General features: G+C 40.4%; 1 protein-coding gene across 2 annotated transcripts in view; it reads right to left on the bottom strand.

The window, feature by feature from the left end:
• Positions 1-20,869, bottom strand: part of LOC106584046 (N(G),N(G)-dimethylarginine dimethylaminohydrolase 1) — a 115,140-nt gene extending 94,271 nt beyond the window's left edge. Inside the window, exon 1 of one of the 2 annotated variants that reach the window (XM_014168856.2) lies at positions 20,491-20,869. In XM_014168856.2, coding sequence (XP_014024331.1) covers positions 20,491-20,568 — 78 coding nt within the window. In that variant the 5' untranslated portion in view covers positions 20,569-20,869. Of the gene's footprint in view, positions 1-16,515; positions 17,147-20,490 lie in introns of those variants that run through there. The other variant, XM_014168855.2, reaches the window with a different exon arrangement.
• Between the last annotated feature and the right edge of the window lie 148 nt (positions 20,870-21,017).

Here is a 21,017-nt window from a genome sequence, read left to right as displayed (position 1 = left end):
TTTAAGGTCAATCCCACAGTTATGCAACCGCACCAGACAAGATGGACAGATAAGTGCTGCATGGGGAGTGGATGTCGCGCCCTGATCTGTTTCACCTGTTCCTGTGATTGTCTCCACCCCCTCCAGGTGTAGCTTATTCTCACCAGTGTATTTATCCCTGTCTCTCTGTGTAAGTTCGTCTTGTACGTTAGTCAAGTCAACCAGCGTGTTTTTCCCCCGTACGCCTTTTGCTATTCTCTTTTTGATAGTCTTCCCGGTTTTGACCCCTGCCTGACGCTGGACTACTTTCCCACCTGCTTGATCATCCTGCCTGCCCTGACCTTGATTCTGCCTGCACTTTGGTACCCGTTGGACTGTGAACTGGTTTTGACCCCTTTGCCTGTCCATGACCATTCTCTTGCCTTACCCTATTGGATTAATAAATATTGTAAGACTCCAACCATCTGCCTCCTGTGGCTGCATCATTGTCTCGCCTTGTGTCATGATAGAGGAAACATTGGAGTGAAGTATGGTGCAGCCTCCTGCAGCCAACCTATCACCTGCTGGGACAAATGTATCTGTCAAATACTTTCAAAATACTCCAAGCTAAATCAAGCATACTTCAAGAAATTGATTTGACTGAGGTCTGGTATTGGTGACCTAAATATAAATATGTCCTGTGGTTTGTTCCAATTGCTCAATGTTGCATGACCACAACCATTTTTATGCGTTTGTAACCAGGTTTCCATCCAACCTTTTTATGCGAATAAAGTACATACAAAAAAACATACATAAAAAAATTCGCGACCGGCCTGATGGAAACTGCAAATTTGCCATTCAAAATGTCGACAAAACAAAATACGCTCGAAATTATGGGATCTTTTTGTGTCTGTAATGCGAGAAATGGCGGTGAAAATGTTTTTATCCGCAAATATTGACATAATAACCATCATATCGAAGTAAACTTGGAGTCACATGATGACATGTGTGGTCCTCCCATAAGACTCAGGAAAGCAAGCAACTTCTTAGGCTACAGATAAAAGTTATTATGAACTTCACAGGGTGGTGAAAGTGCACGGTGATGAGCTCGATGTTCCTTTCCCGATAAATATTGAGGGTCTTAATCTGATGACATGATGATCGACGTTTGGCTCAAGTTTCACAACTAAAAATAATCTTGCTCTTTTGTCCATAATAATGTCATCTATAGGGCCGGGACGATACCAGTATCGCGATACGCATTAGTAGCGTGGCAAGGACGCACAACATGAAGAGGATATAACTTCTTTAGGAAAACAGCCCTAATGTTGGAAACAAACATTATGTTGTCATCGAGTGTCACATGTATTTATTTTCCAAGTATAGCAAACAATATTTTATATACAGCAGGTTTTTAAAGGACCCAAGAGTTTGATCTGCTTCGTGCTTCCATTTTTGCCATGGAAAAAAAAGGCGTTACTGGTATTGTCCTGGCCCTAATCATGTAGGCTATACCCGCACTGTAAATGCGAGCTGATATTGGCATGTGCACTGAGGAGTGCACATGCCAATACCAGAGTGGGCACATTCGCTATATGCCGCAACATTTTTTGATACAAAACCATCAGTAGAGTTGAAAATGCGATGGAAACCCATTTAGCTTGTATTTTTTTTATCTGGGCGGCACTGAAGATTTGTTTTCACATGGCTAGCAGCTAGCAAGCAAGCCTTCTTTTGTTATTTAAAAAAGTTCAGTTCGCAAAAAGTAATCAGCAAAGAAAAATAAGGCAGCTGTCCGCTCATTTATTGCCTCTTGGACAAAGGATTTGTTTGGATTCGTTTTACTGAAGGGCCGGGCTGTTTGCCTTCACTGTTGTAAAACTGTTGTTTGTCGGACATCAAGTGTTCACTGCAGTGTTAAGTGGAAGGAACGTTTTGGAATGGTTCGTGGAGTATTTGGATACGGTTAAAGCATTTGTCTGAAAAGAGCCAAAACTACCAAGAGCTAGAGGATGCGGATTGGCTTGTAAAAGTGATGTTTCTTACTGACATAACAGGTCACCTGTCACGTATACTCCCTCTCCTGCCTCTAGGTCATCAGACTGCTGATTATCGCACACCCGCGCCTCATGACACTCACCTGGACTCAATCACCTCCTTGATTATCTTCCCTATATCTGTCACTCCCCTTCCTCAGGTGTTATTGACTCTGTTTTCATTTGGGTGCGTTGTTTGTGTTGTGTTTGTTTATTTATTAAAAACACTCACTCCCTGTACTTGCTTCCCGACTCTCAGCGCAGTTGTTACATCACCTCAATGAGCTCAATCTGTGCCTGTGGGACGTTCCACTACTTCAAGCAACTCAAAGGGCTGTCAACGCGACAGTGTCATTACTGACGTCATCGGAGTGTAAATGGGGGAGCTGAAGTCAGAGTTCTCTGTCAAGCAACATGGCCCAATCTTTGATATTTTGATCAAGCCAGACAACTTTGAGGAGAGCGACATGGATCTATCTGTCTGTGTTTCAGTGGAAGGATATCGAGGACTTTGAAATGCAGCTGATTGAGCTCAAGGCATCCTCCCTTTGGTCATCAAAATAGGCTACGATTCTCAGCAGCAGATATGGAGATACAGAGTTAAGTTACATTTAGGGCTGTTGGTATGCCTAACAGTCATCTTTTTATTGAACCTTGCATTTTTCAATAAATGTCATTTTGTAATCACATGTAATACTTGGCCTTTGTAGTTCTGTAGCCTATATTGAAATGGGGCTGTTCCATAAAAATACTTGGAGCAATATATCCACATTATTATAAACAAATATGAATAAATTATATTTAAGTGTTCTAATGAAATGTCCATATATTAACAATCAAAATGTCCGACAAATGCAATTTAAAACAGCAGAAGTGTCACACCACAACGAAATCTTGATTGTATCTTGATAAAACGCATCAAAGGAATATTGTCCATAAATCAAAACCATGAATAAAACCAACATTTAGACAGCTTTACGGAACAAAATATACAGAAAGCCACTACTACAGGCCATCAAGTTACAATAAGGCCGATATCAAATACAAACTTAAAATGACCAACACATTAAAACTGCTGACCACAACTGCATGTCAGACAAATACACATAATGCAATGGAATAAGAGGCATAACATCAAAGGAATTACTTACAATCATCAAAGATGCATGCCAAACAAACTCAACCAAACAATGGAGAAATCAGGAAGTACAATACAAAGATCTACAGTTGAAGTCGGAGGTTCACATACACCTTAGCCAAAAACATTTAAACTCAGTTTTTCACAATTCCTGACATTTAATGCTAGTAAAGATTCCCTGTCTTAGGTCAGTTAGGATCACCACTTTACTTTAAGAATGTGAAATGTCAGAATAATAGTAGAGAGACTGATTTATTTCAGCTTTTATTTCTTTCATCACATTCCCAGTGGGTCAGAAGTTTACATACACTCAATTAGTATTTGGTAGCATTGCCTTTAAATTGTTTAACTTGGGTCAAACGTTTTGGGTAGCCTTCCACAAGCTTCCAACAATAAGTTGGATGAATTATGGCCCATTCCTCCTGACAGAGCTGGTGTAACTGAGTCAGGTTTGTAGGCCTCCTTGCTCACACATGCTTTTTCAGATATGCCCACAAATGTTCTATGGGATTGAGGTCAGGGCTTTGTGATGGCCACTCCAATACCTTGACTTTGTTGTCCTTAAGCCATTTTGCCACAACTTTGGAAGTATGCTTGGGGTCATTGTCCATTTGGAAGACCCATTTGCGACCAAGCTTTAACTTCCTGACTGATGTCTTGAGATGTTGCTTCAATATATCTAAATAATTTTCATCCCTCATGATGCCATCTATTTTGTGAAGTGCACCAGTCCCTCCTACAGCAAAGCACCCCCACAACATGATGCTGCCACCCCCGTGCTTCATGGTGTTTTTCGGCTTGCAAGCGTCCCCCTTTTTCCTCCAAACATAACGATGGTCATTATGGCCAAACAGTCCTATTTTTGTTTCATCAGACCAGAGGACATTTCCCCAAAAAGTACGATCTTTGTCCCCATGTGAAGTTGCAAACGTAGTCTGGCGGTTTTGGAGCAGTGGTTTCTTCCTTGCTGAGAGGCCTTTTAGGTTATGATGATATAGGACTCGCTTTTACTGTGGATATAGATACTTTTGTACGTGTTTCTTCCAGCATCTTCACAAGGTCCTTTGCTGTTGTTCTGGGATTGATTTGCACTTTTCGCACCTAAGTACGTTCATCTCTAGGAGACAGAACGCGTCTCCTTCCTGAGCAGTATGACGGCTGCGTGGTTCCATGGTGTTTATACTTGTGTACTATTGTTTGTACAGATGAACGTGGTACCATCAGGCATTTGGAAATTGCACCCAAGGATGACCAGACTTGTGGAGGTCTTTTCTGAGGTCTTGGCTGATTTCTTTTGATTTTCCCATGATGTCAAGCAAAGAGGCATGGAGTTTGAAGGTAGGCCTTGAAATACATCCACAGGTACATCTCAAATTTATGTCAATTAGCCTATCAGAAGCTTCTAAAGCCATGACATAATTGACTGGAATTTTCCACGCTGTTTAAAGGCAAAGTCAACTTAGTGCATGTTCATTTCTGACCCACTGGAATTGTAATACAGTGAATTATAAGTGAAATAATCTTTCTGTAAACAATTGTTGGAAAGATTACTTGTGTCATGCACAAAGTAGATGTCCTAACCGACTTGCCAAAACTATAATTTGTTCACAAGAAATGTGTGGAGTGGTTGAAAAACGAGTTTCAATGACCCCAACCTAAGTGTCTGTTAACTTTGGACTTCAACTATATAGATGCATTTTAAAAGGTGCAAAGACCGCGCAGGATTCAACATCTTGGACAGCGCCTTGGTGCGGCATCGCTCATCTGATGCAGGCAGGCCTATAGTGGAGCTCCGTGGTGCTAATTGACAGCGCCTCTGTTTAGCGAGCCATGGAATTCTTCAGTTTGTGGGCAATTAGACATTCAATAGACACAATTAGCTGTAATGCACATATGAAAATCATAACTGGCACGCAGCTCATTAGAAATGGTAGGATAAATTGTAAATTGGCACTCCACACAAAAAAAGGTTGCTGACCAGTTTTACAGAATTTGGCAGTATGTCCAACTGGCCTCACAATCACAGACCATGTGTAAGCATGCCAGCCCAGGACCTCCACATCCGGCTTCTTCACTTGCGGGATGGTCTGAGACCAGCCACCTGGACAGCTGATGAAACTGAGTAGTATTTCTGTCTGTAATAAAGCCCCTTTGTGGGGAAAAACATATTCTGATTGATTGGGCCTGGCTCCCAAGTGAGTGGGCCTATGCCCTCCCAGGCCCACCCATGACTGCGCCCTTGCCCAGTCTCATGGAATCAATAGATTAGGGCCTAAGTATTTATTTAAATTTACTGATTTCCTTATATGAACTGTAATTCAGTAAAAAAATAAATAAATAAACATTTTTTTTTTTTTTTTTATAAAAAAAAAAATATATATAATATATTTTTTTATTTTATTTTTTTTAAATCGCTGAAATTGTTGCATGTTGCATTTAGATTTGTGTTCAGTATAGCTATGATCCCCCTTATATCTTAATGTAATGACAAAAAAATGGCAGATTATTATCAACAGCTGTAACAAGTTGTCCAGTGTAGGACATCTTTACTGGTACCCTAGTTTAAAGAAAGACCCATATACATATTTCACATAATAAACAATATACCATTTCTATTCAATAACACAAGTAAAATATATTCTAATATAGCTTCTTTCCATATATTAAGTATCTCTTACAACCAGTTTTACATTCCCCTTTTACAACTAAATTCTCTTTGTTGAAGAAGCCTCTGGAAGCCCCCTTACAAATTCTGTCAACCGTCAACGAGTGTAATCTTGGTATATGATCTCCGATGTGAAGAACATAGATAGAGCTTCCACCATTTGGTTACATGAGACCAGGATTCATTTACAAAAACAAAGCCTACTCCAATTTACCACTGCCTTCCATAGCCATAAATAACTTAATACATTATGCAAGCGCCTTATGAGGGTCATAAAATCAAGACCACTTAAAGGGATACTGTGAGATTCTGGCAATTAAGATGGACTCATGGATATCATTTTTAAGTCTCTGCGTGCAGTATGAAGGAAGTTGGATGTAGTTTCGTGAGCCAATGCTAACTAGCGCTTCGGTGAAAAGTCTGCTTCAAACCAAATCAAATGTTACTGGTTACATACCCATATTTAGCAGATGTTATTGCGGGTGTAGCGAAATGCTTGTGTTCCTAGTTCCAACAGTGCAGCAGTATCTAACAGTGCAGTAGTATCTAAAAACAATTCACAACAATACACACAAACAGTGTTTATAGGAAGTCTGGTTCATCTAACCATTAAATTGGCAGTGGCAGTCACAAATAACTAGCTAAGAGGGCTGGGATCTGGGATACAGAGAAGGATCAGAGGACTGTGCTTTCTTCCCTATGTCCCAGCCAATAAAGCATTGTTAATCCAGACTGAATGCTGTGCTCACGGTGACATACACACACACAAACACACACACACACACACCGATAGGCAATAATATAAGCTCTTTGCTGGACTTATTTACCTCTGGGATCAGAAGACAGCGGCTGTGCCAATTATAGAGAAAACAGCCTGTTTGTTTGTTTGTCAGTAGAAAGACAAGAAGGGAATCCACATGTAAGACCGTAGAGAGGCATGGTAATACCCCTGAGGTTTAAACAGTAAAATGTGCTGTGTGATAACGATTGATTCTTCTAACCAGAGAGAAGGAGGCAAAGCGAGAGCCCTATCTCTGCCCAAAATCTGCCCACGTTACACAGGTGAGGAGTTTTTGTATGGGGGGGGCAATGAGTGTCGAATTTAGTCAAGACAAACATTAATTGCTATTTTGATACGTGAGGCTTATTTGATCTAATAGACGTTTCTTAATGTACTGATATAAGTGTGATGCACGTGACATCCCGGAAACTTTAAGAAAAAAACTTGTATAACACAAACACAAAAGTGAAATAGAAAGGTGAACGCAGTGATCAGGTTGGTTCCACCATGCTAATCATTACCACCATTGATAATGTAATCATTGCTCACTGTCTGTATGTGTTTGTGCATGACCGACCAGTATCTCTGACATGTTCGCCAAGATAGACCCCTTACTAGGGGTGTGCCAACATGGCCATACTTGTATTCGAAATCATATCCGTAAATAGCCAGTTGATAGTCGGATCGGATGATACTCATGAAAAAACGTAAATGTTTTAACATGCCTAAGTAGATGTTGGCAAAATACCTATCTCCCTGCATGTTTATAGACCAAACAAGCTGCAGATTAGGAGCCGTTGAGGGGTGTGTGTGTGTGTCTGACCTGTGTCTGTCTTCAATTTGCAGCGGGCAGACAAGTTTGCTATCAATCAGAATGCACGTCAGTGTTTTGTTTTCCTTACCCTCACCCCGCTTGTTAGATAATATGCACATTGATAGCTTGATAGCAAACTTCCTTGCCTTTTGATGTATCATAGTAGCAGGCTAACAGTAGGCAGCAGCAGTCTGAATGACCAGACCGAAACAGCGAAGTGAAAGTGGTTGTGTGAAATTCTGAAGCGAGTGGACAGAGAAATACAGCTTCACTCTATCCAATCAGAGCAGCAGGATCAACATACAGCCCACACTTCTTTTTACAGACTGGTAAACTAGCCAGTTGAGTTATTTAGACCACGTAAAACCTCACTTGACTGACTGACATGAGAAAGATGCGTGCGTGCTGGCAACCAATTTATTTTTCTAATCACGGATAATTACTTAAAACTACTCGGATCATAATCGTATCCAGAAAATTGTCCATATCCATTACGATACTCGTTTTGTCCAACTACTCGGCACACCTCCACCCATTACCACCAGACAAAATGCCGATAGGCATAGTACCTGTATCGGCAGGGAATGACAATGAAAGGTGAAAGGTGCACATTGTTATATTAGCATAACACTGCTTCTTTGGTATTATGTAAAGGATTGTTAGTTCTACATGGACCTGTTACTACATTTGAAAGTTATCAAAACATTTAGTTTAGAATATCTACATACATTTAGCAATTGCATTCTTCTCATATTACTCTGAAAGGCTACTGACCTATTCAAAGCTTTCTACAGCATCTCTGCCTAGTTATTGAACTCAACCTGCAGGAGGTTTGTTTGTTGTGATTGAGTGGGGGGAAACAGCTGCTTGCAAGGTTCTGACAGATGGGTGTGTCTTGGTGGTGGCAAGGATTACTCACGAAACTAAACCCTAAGCATTAGCTCTGGGAGCTAACACCCATCTTCAGGTCTCTTCACGCAAGCATAGTTCTCTGAGCCACAATGTGACCAACCGAGTATCGATCCCAGGTCTTCTGCCCGACTCTAATACTTTAGATTTGGTAGGGCATTACGACTCTTTATGTCATGGTCATAAAGGCTTTATGAAAGCTAAATGTTACATAATCACAACTCTCTCTAAGTAAACCATACCTCTTCCATTTTATACCGTAAAACATTACACTGCATGGACACACTTTAGTCAGATCCAAAACAGTCCAGCTGACCAAACCTTTGACCAATAAATTTCCTGTATGTCGAGAGCCATTATGAACCCCAGGAGGTTTACAGATCAATATCAAGATCAATATTTCCCAATGGTATGGCCGGGGCCCATTAGCAGCCCTGAGCCCAGAGGGGGTGAGTCTGATACGATATGACAGGGGCTTTCAGAGAGCTCGTCCAAACTTCAAACACACTGTCACCAGTAGGGTTACAAAGGGTCGGAAACTTTCTGGTAAATTTCCGGGATTTTCCCGGAACTTTTCCATGGGAAGTTAAGCCCTGGAATTTTGGGAATTTCGCTTAAATTAACCAAAAAAGTTAGCTTATAACAGTGAACCTTTCTTGTGGGATACACATAAGACAATTCTAGGTCTTGTGGCATATTTTGGTTAAACTATCCCCAATTCAATGGAATTGCAACCCTCTGCATGCACAGTGCATTCTTCCATCACATGTGCAGTGCACTCTTCCATCACATGTACAGGTGATTCTCAAGATCTTGCAAACTAATCAGATGCTATTGAGCCCCACTACTACACTGTCTGAGCCAAGGACTACATACTTTCTGGTAAGTTTTGATTACAATACTGGGTGGGGTGAATATTTTATTTGACATACATGATTTTTTGTTAACTAGAAAATAGTAGCCTACAGCAAAGTGTGCTTAAATAATTTCTAACTTGTTAACAATTTCTGCTAGTAAGTTTTTTTCTACCATGTGGGTTTTTAGCTTGCTTGAGCTTGCTAACTGAGGAGTGTTAATTCACCTGTTTCCATACATGTTTAATTTTAAAACATTTATCTTACAAAGGAGTTATTTGATCCAACTGCTTAACTATTTATCTGTATGTGGAATTGTATTATTTTTTTTCCCCCTCATTTTTATCTGATCTTTACAGGAAAATGCCACTGGCGCTATCTGATGTATGGAGACATTTCACTCCAGTAATGTAGAAGGAAAAGCTGTGTACATTTGCAAATACTGCATGTAGTCAGAGAAATGCTGATGGATGTCTTGCTCGAGCTGTGTATGCAACTGGTTCACCTCTGATGCTCACAGGCAATGTGTATTGGAAGAGATTTCTGAATGTTCTTCGCCCAGCATACACCCCTCCAACCAGACATGCTTTATCTACTCATTTGCTGGATGCAGAGTTCAACAGAGTTCAAGTGAAGATCAAGCAAATCATAGAGAAAGCAGACTGTATTGCAATCATCTCTGATGGGTGGTCGAATGTTCGTGGGCAAGGAATAATTAACTACATCATCTCCACCCCTCAACCAGTATTCTACAAGAGCACAGTGTCACGAATCCCACCGAAGGTGGCTCCCCTGCCTGCTCGGGCGGCGCTCGGCGGTCGTCGTCACCGGCCTACTAGCCGCCGCTGATCCCTTTTTCCTTTTCGTTTGGTATGTCTTATTGTTTGCACCTGTTCCTCATTTGGTTCTTTTGATTTTTGGTTATTTAAGCCTGGTTAGCCCGCCCAGGTTTGTGCGGGATTATTTGGCGTCAGGTTGTGTTTTGTATTTGGATGTGCTGGCGATCTACTATTGTTATATTTTTATGCATGCTGTGCACCTGTTGTTCTGGGCACTTTGCATTTTTCACGCCGGTTGTGTTGGCATTGATCGTGTTGTGTTTTATTTAATAAACACACAGTTCCTTACCTCTGCTCTCTGTGCCTGACTCCTACCACCACTCCTAGCAACTACTGACACACAGACACAAGGGACAACAGACACACTGGTCTCTACATTTCAGATGACCTGAAGGCAGTCATCAATGACCTTGGACCACAGGAGGTATTTGCACTGGTGCCAGACAATGCTGCGAACATGAAGCCTGCTTGGTCTAAATTGGAGGAGTCCTACTCTCACATCACACCCATTGGCTGTGCTGCTCATGCATTGAATCTACCCCTCAATGACATCATAGCCCTGAAACCAATGGATACACTCTATAAGAAAGCCAAGGAAATGGTTAGGTATGTGAAGGGTCATCAAGTTATAGCAGCAATCTACCTCACCAAGCAAAGTGAGGAGAATAAGAGCACCACCCGTTGGGGTGGTGTTGTCATCATGTTTGACAGTCTCCTGGAGGGAAAAGATTCTTTCCAAGGAATGGCAATATCACAGTCTGCCGATATGGACAGCCCCATCAAGAGGATCCTGTATTATGTATTTTTGGAGAGCGTGGTAAGCAGCCTGAAACTTCTGAAACCTATAGCAGTAGTCATTGCCCGGATTGCAGGAGACAATGCCATCCTGTCTGATGTTCAGACTCTGCTTGCAGATGTAAGAGAAGAAATCCGTACTGCCCTGCCCACTTCACTGCTGCTCCAAGCAGAGGGAACTGCAGTTCTGAAATACATCAAAAGCCTAAAGACTTCTGCCTGAAGCCCATACACGCCGCAGTGTACATGTTGGACCCCAAGTATGCTGGCAAGAGCATCCTGTCTGGTGCAGAGATCAACAAGGCCTATGGTGTCATCATTACCGTGTCTCGCCACCTTGGCCTGGATGAGGACAAGGTTCTTGGCAGTCTGGCGAAGAACACTTCCAAGCAAGGGCTTTGGATGGAGATGCAATATGGCAGTCATGCCAAAATATCTCATCAGCCACCTGGACTTGATGGATCTGAGGCTCTTTCCCCTGTTGCCTCCATCATCCTCCAAATCCCACCAACATCAGCCGCCTCAGAGCGCAACTGGTCCTTGTTTGGGAACACACACACCAAAGCATGCAACAGATTGACCAATACAAGGGTTGAAAAATTGGTGGCCAAATTTGAGGCTTTTTGAGCCTGACAACGAGCCATCCTCAAGGTTGGCAAGTGACAGTGAAGATGAGGCCTCAGAGTCTGATGTTCAAGAGGTGGACATTGAGGAGGTCCAGGGAAAAGACATGGAAGCTTGAGAGGAAGACAACCAAAGCTTTAGTTTCTAGAATATAATTTTAGAGATGTTGATCATTGGGGATCATTCAATATTCACTTAATTTTGTTGTTCAGTGAAATCATTCCATGTGAAGAGTCAACTCATTTAATTAAAGTTAAATTGCACTTGCAATTATGTCTACTTATGATAAGGTAAAAGATTTGTTTCTGTCTCCATTTGATATGGTAAATTTATCCAATGCAAAAAACATCTACATTTAAATGGTTAGTCTACAGCCCAGGGTGCACATACAGTTGAAGTCGGAAGTTTACATACACCTTAGCCAAATACATTTAAACTCAGTTTTTCACAATTCCTGACATTTAATCCTAGTAAAAATGCCCTGTTTTAGGTCAGTTTGGCCTTTCAGGTTATGTCAATATAGGACTCGTTTTACTGTGGATATAGATACTTTTGTACCTGTTTCTTCCAGCATCTTCACAAGGTCCTTTGCTGTTGTTCTGAGATTGATTTGCACTTTTCGTACCAAAGTACGTTAATCTCTAGGAGACAGAATGGGTCTCCTTCCTGAGCGGTATGACAGCTGCGTGGTCCCATGGTGTTTACTTGCGTACTATTGTTTCTACAGATGAACGTGGTACTTTCGTGCGTTTGGAAATTGCTCTCAAGGATGAATCAGACTTGTGGAAGTCTACAATTTTTTTTCTGATGTCTTGGCTGCTTTCTTTTGATTTTCCCATGATTTTAAGCAAAGAGGCTCTGAGTTTGAAGGTAGGCCTTGAAATACATCCACAGGTACACCTCCAATTGACTCAAATTATGTCAATTAGCCTATCAGAAGCTTCTAAAGCCATGACATCATTTTCTGCAATTTCCCAAGCTGTTTAAAGGCACAGTGAACTTAGTGTATGTAAACTTCTGACCCACTGGAATTGTAATACAGTGAATTATATGTGAAATAATCTCTCTGTAAACAATTGTTGGGAAAATGACTTGTGTCTTGCACAAAGTAGATGTCCTAACCGACTTGACAAAACTATGGTTTGTTAACAAGAAATTTGTGGAGTGGTTGAAAAACTAGTTTTAATGACTCCAACCTAAGTGTATGTAAACTTCCGACTTCAACTGTAAATACTGTGCATACATTTAGTCTGTTAATACTTACAGTCTTCTTTATTAGGGTACACTATTAAGTAAACACACAGCAGAAATATCCCTGTCCATAGCCTGCTGTTAGTATAGCTTATTGGTGTAATATGGACAGTATACCACTATTATGGGGAAAGAACAAAAATAACGTTTTGCTTTCAATGGAGTGACATGCATTGCAGTAATCTTCTCTTTCTGTATGCAAGAGCCCTCTGCCTAGGAATTATGGCTGTTTCAATTAAAGCATCTATTTTGACAGATCAGATGATGAGATGCAGATGCTTTCTCATTACTGTGTGTGTGCTCTAGTACTCTGTGCAAACAGAGAATCACAGTAATAATATCTTTTGACAGCTCACATCTGACTAGATAGCTGTCAGTATTAACCACATCAAAGGTTATTGTAGAAAAATGTCTTTATAAAGCATTGCATTTTACAATATACATACTGTAAAGAACAATGCTCATCATCTACTCTTGTTATAGCTAACATAGGCTACTAATATCGAGTTCTGCCGGAGGTACATTTTACTGCTTCACTCCTCTCATATGTATATACTGTATTCTATTCTACTGTATTTGAATCAATGCCACTCCGACATCGCTCTTCCTAATATTTACAGTACCAGTCAAAAGTTTGGACACACCAACGTACTCATTCAAGGGTTTTCTCTATTTTCACCATTTTCTACATTGTAGAATAATAGTGAGGACATGAAAACTATGAAATAACACATGCGGAATCATGTAGTAACCAAAAAAGTGTTAAACAAATCAAAATATATTTTATATTTGAGATTCCACAAAGTAGCCACCTTTTGCCTTGATGACAGCTTTGCACACTCTTGGCATTCTCTCAACCAGCTTCATGACGCACTCACCTGGAATGCATTTCAATTAACAGGTGTGCCTTCTTAAAAGTTAATTTGTGGAATTCCTTTCCTTCTTAAGCTAGGGGGCAGTATTGAGAATTTTGAAAAAAATATGTGCCCATTTTTAACTGCCACCTACACCAACTCAGAAGCTAGGATATGCATATTATTACCAGATTTGGATAGAAAACACTCTGAATTTTCTAAAACTGTTTGAATGGTGTCTGTAAGTATAACAAAACTCATATGGCAGGCAAAAACCTGAGAAAACCTGAGAGAAAAAAAGAATTTTGTGGCTGTACAATTTTTTTAAATCATTGTTTAATAGATACCACAGTGAGAAAGGATTCATTTCGCAACTCCTACGGCTTCCACTAGATGTCAGCGATCTTTATAAAGTTGTTTGAAGCATCTATGATCAACAGAGACCGGATGACAAGGAAGGGAAGTTGACCTCCCTGGGATGTCGTCACTTCATTATTGGCTGCACCTGCTCAATCATGTGATGCGATACATTTTTCAAATACGTTTTTCAAGACACAGGAGAGGTCGGGTTGAAACATTACTGATGTTTCACGTAAAAAATGGCTCTAAAGATTGATGCTAAACAACGTTTGACATGTTTGAACGAACGTAAATAGATTATTTTTTTTACTTTTCGCCGTGACTCCCCCCCCCCGTGTTACTTTTTAGTAGCCTACCGAAGCGCTAACAACTTGGAGTTATTTGGACATCAATTATGAACTTTGTTGAAAGAAACCACATTTGTTGTGGACATGGGATTCCTGGAAGTGCCAATGGATGAAGATAATCAAAGGTAAGGGATTATTGACAATAGTAATTTTGATATTACATGGTTACAAGATGGTGCTAACCTGTATAGCCTAGCCTATTGTTCTTAGCACAGCACCCGGTTTATTGCAAATTGTGATTTCCCAGTAAAGTTATTTTGAAATCTGGCAATGCAGTAGCATTTACGAAATGTTAAACTATGAATATTTGAATGACAATATTATAATTTACCAATGTTTTCGAATAGTAATTTTGTAATTTGTAACGTTGTTCACCGGAAGCATTTCAGAGAAGAAAAAATCTGAATTTCACCGCTACTGTAAAATGCTGTTTTTGGATATAAATATGAACTTGATGGAACAAAAAATGCATGTATTGTATAACATAATGTCCTAGGAGTGTCATCTGATGGAGATTGTCAAAGGTTAGTGCATAATTTTAGCTGGTTTCTGCTTTTGGTGACGCCTGACCTTGAATTGAAAATGGATGTTTGTACTTTTGTGGCTATGTACTGTCCTAACATAATCTAACTTTATGCTTTTGCCGTAAAGCCTCTTTGAAAATCGAACAATGTGGTTAGATTAAGGAGATGTTTATCTTTTAAATTGTGTAAAATAGTTGATTGTTTGAGAAATTGAAATTATTAGATTTTTGATGTTTTGAATTTCCAGCCTTGCTAGCAATCCCGTCTCAGGGTTCATTGCTAACCTGTAGCCCCAACAGGTTAATGTGTTTGAGCCAATCAGTTGTGTTGTGACAAGGTAGGGGTGGTATACAGAATATAGCCTTATTTGGTAAAAGACCAAGTCCATATTATGGCAAGAACAGCTCAAATAAACAAAGAGAAACGACAGTCCATCATTAATTTAAGTCAATCCCGAAAATTTCAAGAACTTTGAACGTTTCTTCAAGTGCAGTCGCAAAAACTATCAAGCACTATGATGAAACTGGCTCTCATAAGGACCGCCACAGGAAAGGAAGACACAGAATTACCTCTGCTGCAGAGGATAAGTTCATTAGAGTTAACTGCACCTCAGATTGCAGCCCAAATAAATACTTTACAGAGTTCAAGTAACAGACACATCTCAACATCAACTGTTCAGAGGAGACTGCGTGAATCAGGCCTTCATGGTCAAATTACTGCAAAGAAACCACTACTAAAGGACACCAATAAGAAGAAGAGACTTGCAGGCACACTTAACCAGGATGGCTACCACAGCATTCTGCAGTGATACACTATCCCATCTGGTTTGGTCTCAGTGGGACTATCACTTCTTTTTTTTAACAGGACAATGACCCAAAACACACCTCCAGGCTGTGTAAGGGCTATTTGACCAAGAAGGAGAGTGATGGAGTGTTGCATCAGATAACATCGCCTCCACAATCACCCGACCTCAACCCAGTTGAGATGGTTCGGAATGAGTATGACCACAGAGTAAAGGAAAAACAGCCAACAAGTGCTCAGCATATGTGGGAACTCCTTCAAGACTGTTGGAAAAGCATTCCTCATGAATCTGGTTTAGAGAATGCCAAGAGTGTGCAAAGCTATCATCAAGGCAAAGGGCGGCTACTTTGAAGAATCTGAAATATACAATATATAACACTTTTTTGGTTACTGCATGGTTCCATATGTGTTGATGTCTTCACTATTATTCTACAATGTAGAAAATAGTAAAAATAAAGAAAAACCCTTGAATGAGTAGGTATGTCCAAACTTTTTACTGGTAGTGTATATATTTCTTAATTCCATTCTTTAACTTTTACATATGTGTGTATTGTTGTGAATTGTTAGATACTATTGCACTGTTGGAGCTAGGAACACAACGCTAAACCCGCAATAACATCTGCTAAAAATGTGTACTTATGTGACCAATAATATTTGAGTTGGACAGTGGTGTCTCATGTGACTGTGTGACCATATTATCTGGTCATCTTTCCAAGGGCGTTGGCGTTCTGATGATGGCTTATCACATATCCCTTCCTTTGTAGCCTATTACTGTTACAATGTAGCTATAATCTCGATATGGGGTTGACAGTTATACATATACGATACATTAATACCAAAGATGACAACAGTAGTATATATCAATACTCCAAATAAAGAAATGGTCAACAGAGACATGTTTTTTCTATAATATATATATATATATACATATTATATATACACACACACACACACACTTTATTTACCTCTTTCCTTCTGCTCTCTGCCCCGGGTCTGGTGATCAGAGCGGTGTCACCGCAAACCACAGCGGCATCCTCCACGAACACACAGTCCGGGAGTGACTCATCGGCGGGGAGTTCTATCACCTGCAGCCCGAGTTTGTGCTTCAGAACCCCAACATATACCTCATGCTCCCGCTGAGCTTTCACCAGGTCCACGTCCAAAACGTTCATCCCCAGTGCCTCTTTAGCAAGGGAAGAGGGGATAGCTCGAACAACGGCGTGAGTGAAGTTACCAAAACCTGTCATCACACCAGCCATGTTCCGTTAGCTGTTGTTACCCTCAAATTGCTCAAACAAACAGCTCGAACCGTAGCCTATTCTAAACGTATGAGAGAGCGAATGCTGCCGGTTCTCTTTCTGTTGGTTAACCTTTGTTTGTTTGTTTTTCTTTCTTTTTTTTATGTACTGAACTGACAGCTCCACTCCGGTCAAATAGGCAACAAGCAAGCAAGCGGTCTGATGACGTGCACTAACAAATCATCACGTGTACCAATGTAGCAATTTCTAGTGAAGCGCACAGCAAAGCCCGACAAGTGACAGTGTGGCTCTTAAACAGCGCAAGCACAGACTCGCTGGCTGTTACTTTGTAACAACTTTCTATTACTTTGTAACAACGTTTTACCATAAAGGAACAAATGGGTTACAAAGTCACCACAGTGTCTAGACATAAAATAATGTAAATCAAGGTTAGTGTACAATCAGTAATCAAACCGTTAATAATATTTACAACCACCTGGGTTTTTCAGTCTTTTCATTCAAATACCAATTATTTATGTGTACATTCATAAACATAGTGTATTTTGAAAAGTTGAGAATGATGGTCGCTGTCATCTCTGGCTTATTGCAATACCTGCCAGTTTAGCAGATGCCAATGCCAACACAAAACAAAAAGGAAAGAGGCTGCTCGGTGCTCTACTATTGACATCATTTTATTCCCCTGGTTGACAATAACCCATTCTCCCCTGACCCCAGCTCAGAACAAAGGGTGCTTCTTTGACACAGTCCAAGGACAAGGAGGTGCAGTGGCTATTCTGAGCCATTCACTTTCCTATACACCTGCCCAATTGTGTTCAGACTACAGTGGCCCCCAGCATATCAAAGTGTATGGCAATAATCGGAATAACAGATATTCAAAGTCAACAAAACACATATTTTAGAATAATTTCTAATGTCACCATACACCAGCATATTATCGTCGCAGTAGATGGCAATAACAGATTTCACATCACCACTGAAATATGAACAAAGCACACATTTCATTTCTCTAATGTTGGTTTTCTTAATGTAATAGTCATACAAGACCCATGGAAAGGAAAGGGAAAGGGGATACCTAGTCAGTTGTACAACTGAATGCATTCAACTGAAATGTGTCTTCCGCATCATGGGAAAGGAGAGTCAAGTGTTCTTCAGCTTCTTATGGCCATTGAATGAAGGAGTGTATTGTATTTATCCTGTGCTGTGCTCAGTGTGAAGACTAAGCAGGGAAGATATTCCTATTCCTATTCTCTGTGGTGCCATCTAAGGAAGCCTCTGGGCTCGGCTTTGAATGGAATGTTTCTCCAGACTTCCTAAAGCACATTCTTCCACACCCCTGGACCAAAGTTTGTATTTTCTTGTTCCAGATACACTCAATTATTCTGACTGGTCCAAACATTCCAGGAGTCCCACATTCCATTTTCCACTCCTGGATGGACTACCTGGTCTGTCAAAAAAAACCTCAGTCCTCCAAATTTTTTTCTCCATTCCACATTGTGTATGTCTGACTCTGTCTGGTACATTCTGCCCTAGAAAAATATCTCTCTCTCCCATGCTTAAGTGCTTGGGTTAGTCTGAAGGAAACCCCTCATAGGCACACCTGGTACATTCTGGGAATCTGTGTTTATCTTAAAGGGCACCTTTTCCCTATGGGCCCAGGTCAAAAGTTGTCTGGTATAAAGGGAATCAGGTACCATTTGGGACCCACCCTCTGAGATGTACCATGTAAATTTGTGAAAACAGAGACAACCCATACACCAGGTCTGCGGTTGATTTAAACCTCAATAACAATACTTTACTCTCTCTAGATCAATAAAAAGTCCTGCTAACACAGGGATAATATATAGTTTTGAGTGGCAAATAACACTAAGGTTCTGGCAAAGGCGCCAAGTCTTTCAACTGAATCTAATGTAAATGACCCATTGCTCTGACACAACAGTTGTACAGTAGCGCTGTGTTCAGCCTACCATTGTATAAATGGGGCGTAGGGGCAGTCGCCCACCTATAACTCTTGCCCCCTGTCTAAAATGGACAGCTTTTGGTGCAAGATGGCCTGACTGTTGTTTTGGAGTAACGTTATGCCCCGCCTGTAAAAAAAAAAAATAAGTGTGCAGGAGAATACTAAAATGGCTGAGATTTTCCACTCTATTATGGATTGGACTACAGTAGTGAGCTCTTCCACCATCCACCTACTTCAGATGCACTGACTGTCATTCCTTTGGCAGGCTAGGACACACAATAACAACACACTGACTTCATAACACACATCTGTTAGGGGTGTAGGTAAAACAAAGGACATACCAGGTCCAGGAATAGAAAGACCCAAGTATTATGGAATAGGGCTCTCTTGTGACTAAGCACAGTGTGTAAGATCACCCCATAACTCACTGAGCTTCCGTCCCAGAGTTCCATGAGCTGACATAGAGAGGAAGCTTCAACAACCACTGCATGTTATCCATTGTTTGAACAGGCTTACAATAAACAGCCAATCATATTTGGTCTTGTTCTGTTTTACACTAGTCTCTCTAGGAAAATAGACTGGGATCCAGTGATTCATAAGGGTGACGGGGAAGAGGGGGATGGAAAATATTTGCCATTACTACATGGATACATATTTCTAGCCCTGGTCGCCCTGGCGATGTTTCCTGAATGGGTAATTACAAGATTAATATCATTATGGGATGTTATTCAATGGTTCCATGGTGTACAGCACTGTTTCCTATAACATACACTGTGTCCTTGTCAGGGAAAGAGGAAAGAATCAGAACAATATGCTGGCAGAGCGGAACAATCATAATCAGAAAAGCATCTCATTGAGCTCATTGGGGCAAACTCACCACACAGAGACTTACTGATGAGGTCATAATGCGTATTGGAATGGCAGGATGGCATGGGAAACATTTGACATTAAGGGTCCATTTATGTTTTGGAAACAAGCATCATGATCACCATCACTTGGATGACATAAGTATTACTTGGGGCTAGATACAATACACACACACACACACACACACCAACAACCAAAATAAACTAAATCCATATGGGCACATGGCAGTGCCCCATTGGGAATCTGACACTTAAAACAAACAGACATTTGTTGATGCCAACTGTCAAGCTGTGACATAATGCCAGTGTCATTTCATGAGCTTTAAAGTTGTTTGTCTGGTTTAATCGATGAAGAATCACAAGCTTTCAGATTAATGACAAATTATATAGCCCTCAGCTACGTCAAAACGACTCACAACAGTCACAACAGCGAGGAAAATGTTGACAACCCAATGGGCACACACTGGTTGAATAAATGTTGTTTGCACTTCATTTCAATGGAATTACGTTCAACCAACGTGGAATAGACGTTGAATTGACATCTATGCCCAGTGGGAATGTCAAGCAAGTTAACCAAAGCATTACACCATCTAGTGTCTTAAACTGGAATTATGAAAATGTGGACAAATGAAATAAAAATAAAGCAAGCGCGCATCAAGATACAGAATATTAAATATCACTCGGTACCGAAATAATGATTGTCAAATTCCAACATCAAATGGAAAGGTTACAACGGATGACGGATCAATTAAGATACTTCAATATATTTGCACACTATGAACAAAGTGATAAAGCAATAGTGTATACAAAACATTTGAAAACAAACGGATTAGTAAAGGTAAAGTAAGACAAACTCACCGGAGGGAGATTTCTCCGTGGTCTTGACAACCATTCTCCGTTAGTTATTTGTTCAGCGCTCTCAAAGTATCTCGTCATGTAAGTCTAAGGTATAAAGTTACTCAAAAAATATTTCCGTTCTTGTGTTTATGGTTATTACAAATAGGGGATTGTCATATCGTCCTTCGGTTAACAGTCTATTAACATTATTTTGGCAGGGGAAAAAACGTTTTTCAAGCATTCTATAATCTTTGCTTTCTTGGTCAAATCCGGTTTGTAATGACTTCTAATCTCTGAATTTCTGAATTCGATAAAATGTAACTTATTTGAGACCCGAAGAATAGTAGGACTAGAAACTAGTTGGGTATTTTCTCCCCAAACTAACATCGTATGTGGAAAATTGGATCACTGTAAGATTATGTTTTCAAACGTGATGGGCAGATTGCGTGAAAAGTAAATTAACCCAAACAGGAATGCTAAAGAATTTCCTGTATGAAGAACTTTAAAAACTCTTTAAACTGTCAGGAATGCTTTGTGGTTGGCTAGAG

Source organism: Salmo salar, chromosome ssa23 (genome assembly GCF_905237065.1).
Source record: "Salmo salar chromosome ssa23, Ssal_v3.1, whole genome shotgun sequence".
Classification (NCBI taxonomy): Eukaryota; Metazoa; Chordata; class Actinopteri; order Salmoniformes; family Salmonidae; genus Salmo; species Salmo salar.
Note: the sequence above shows the minus strand (reverse complement) of the source record. Positions and strands in the feature narration are given on the sequence as shown.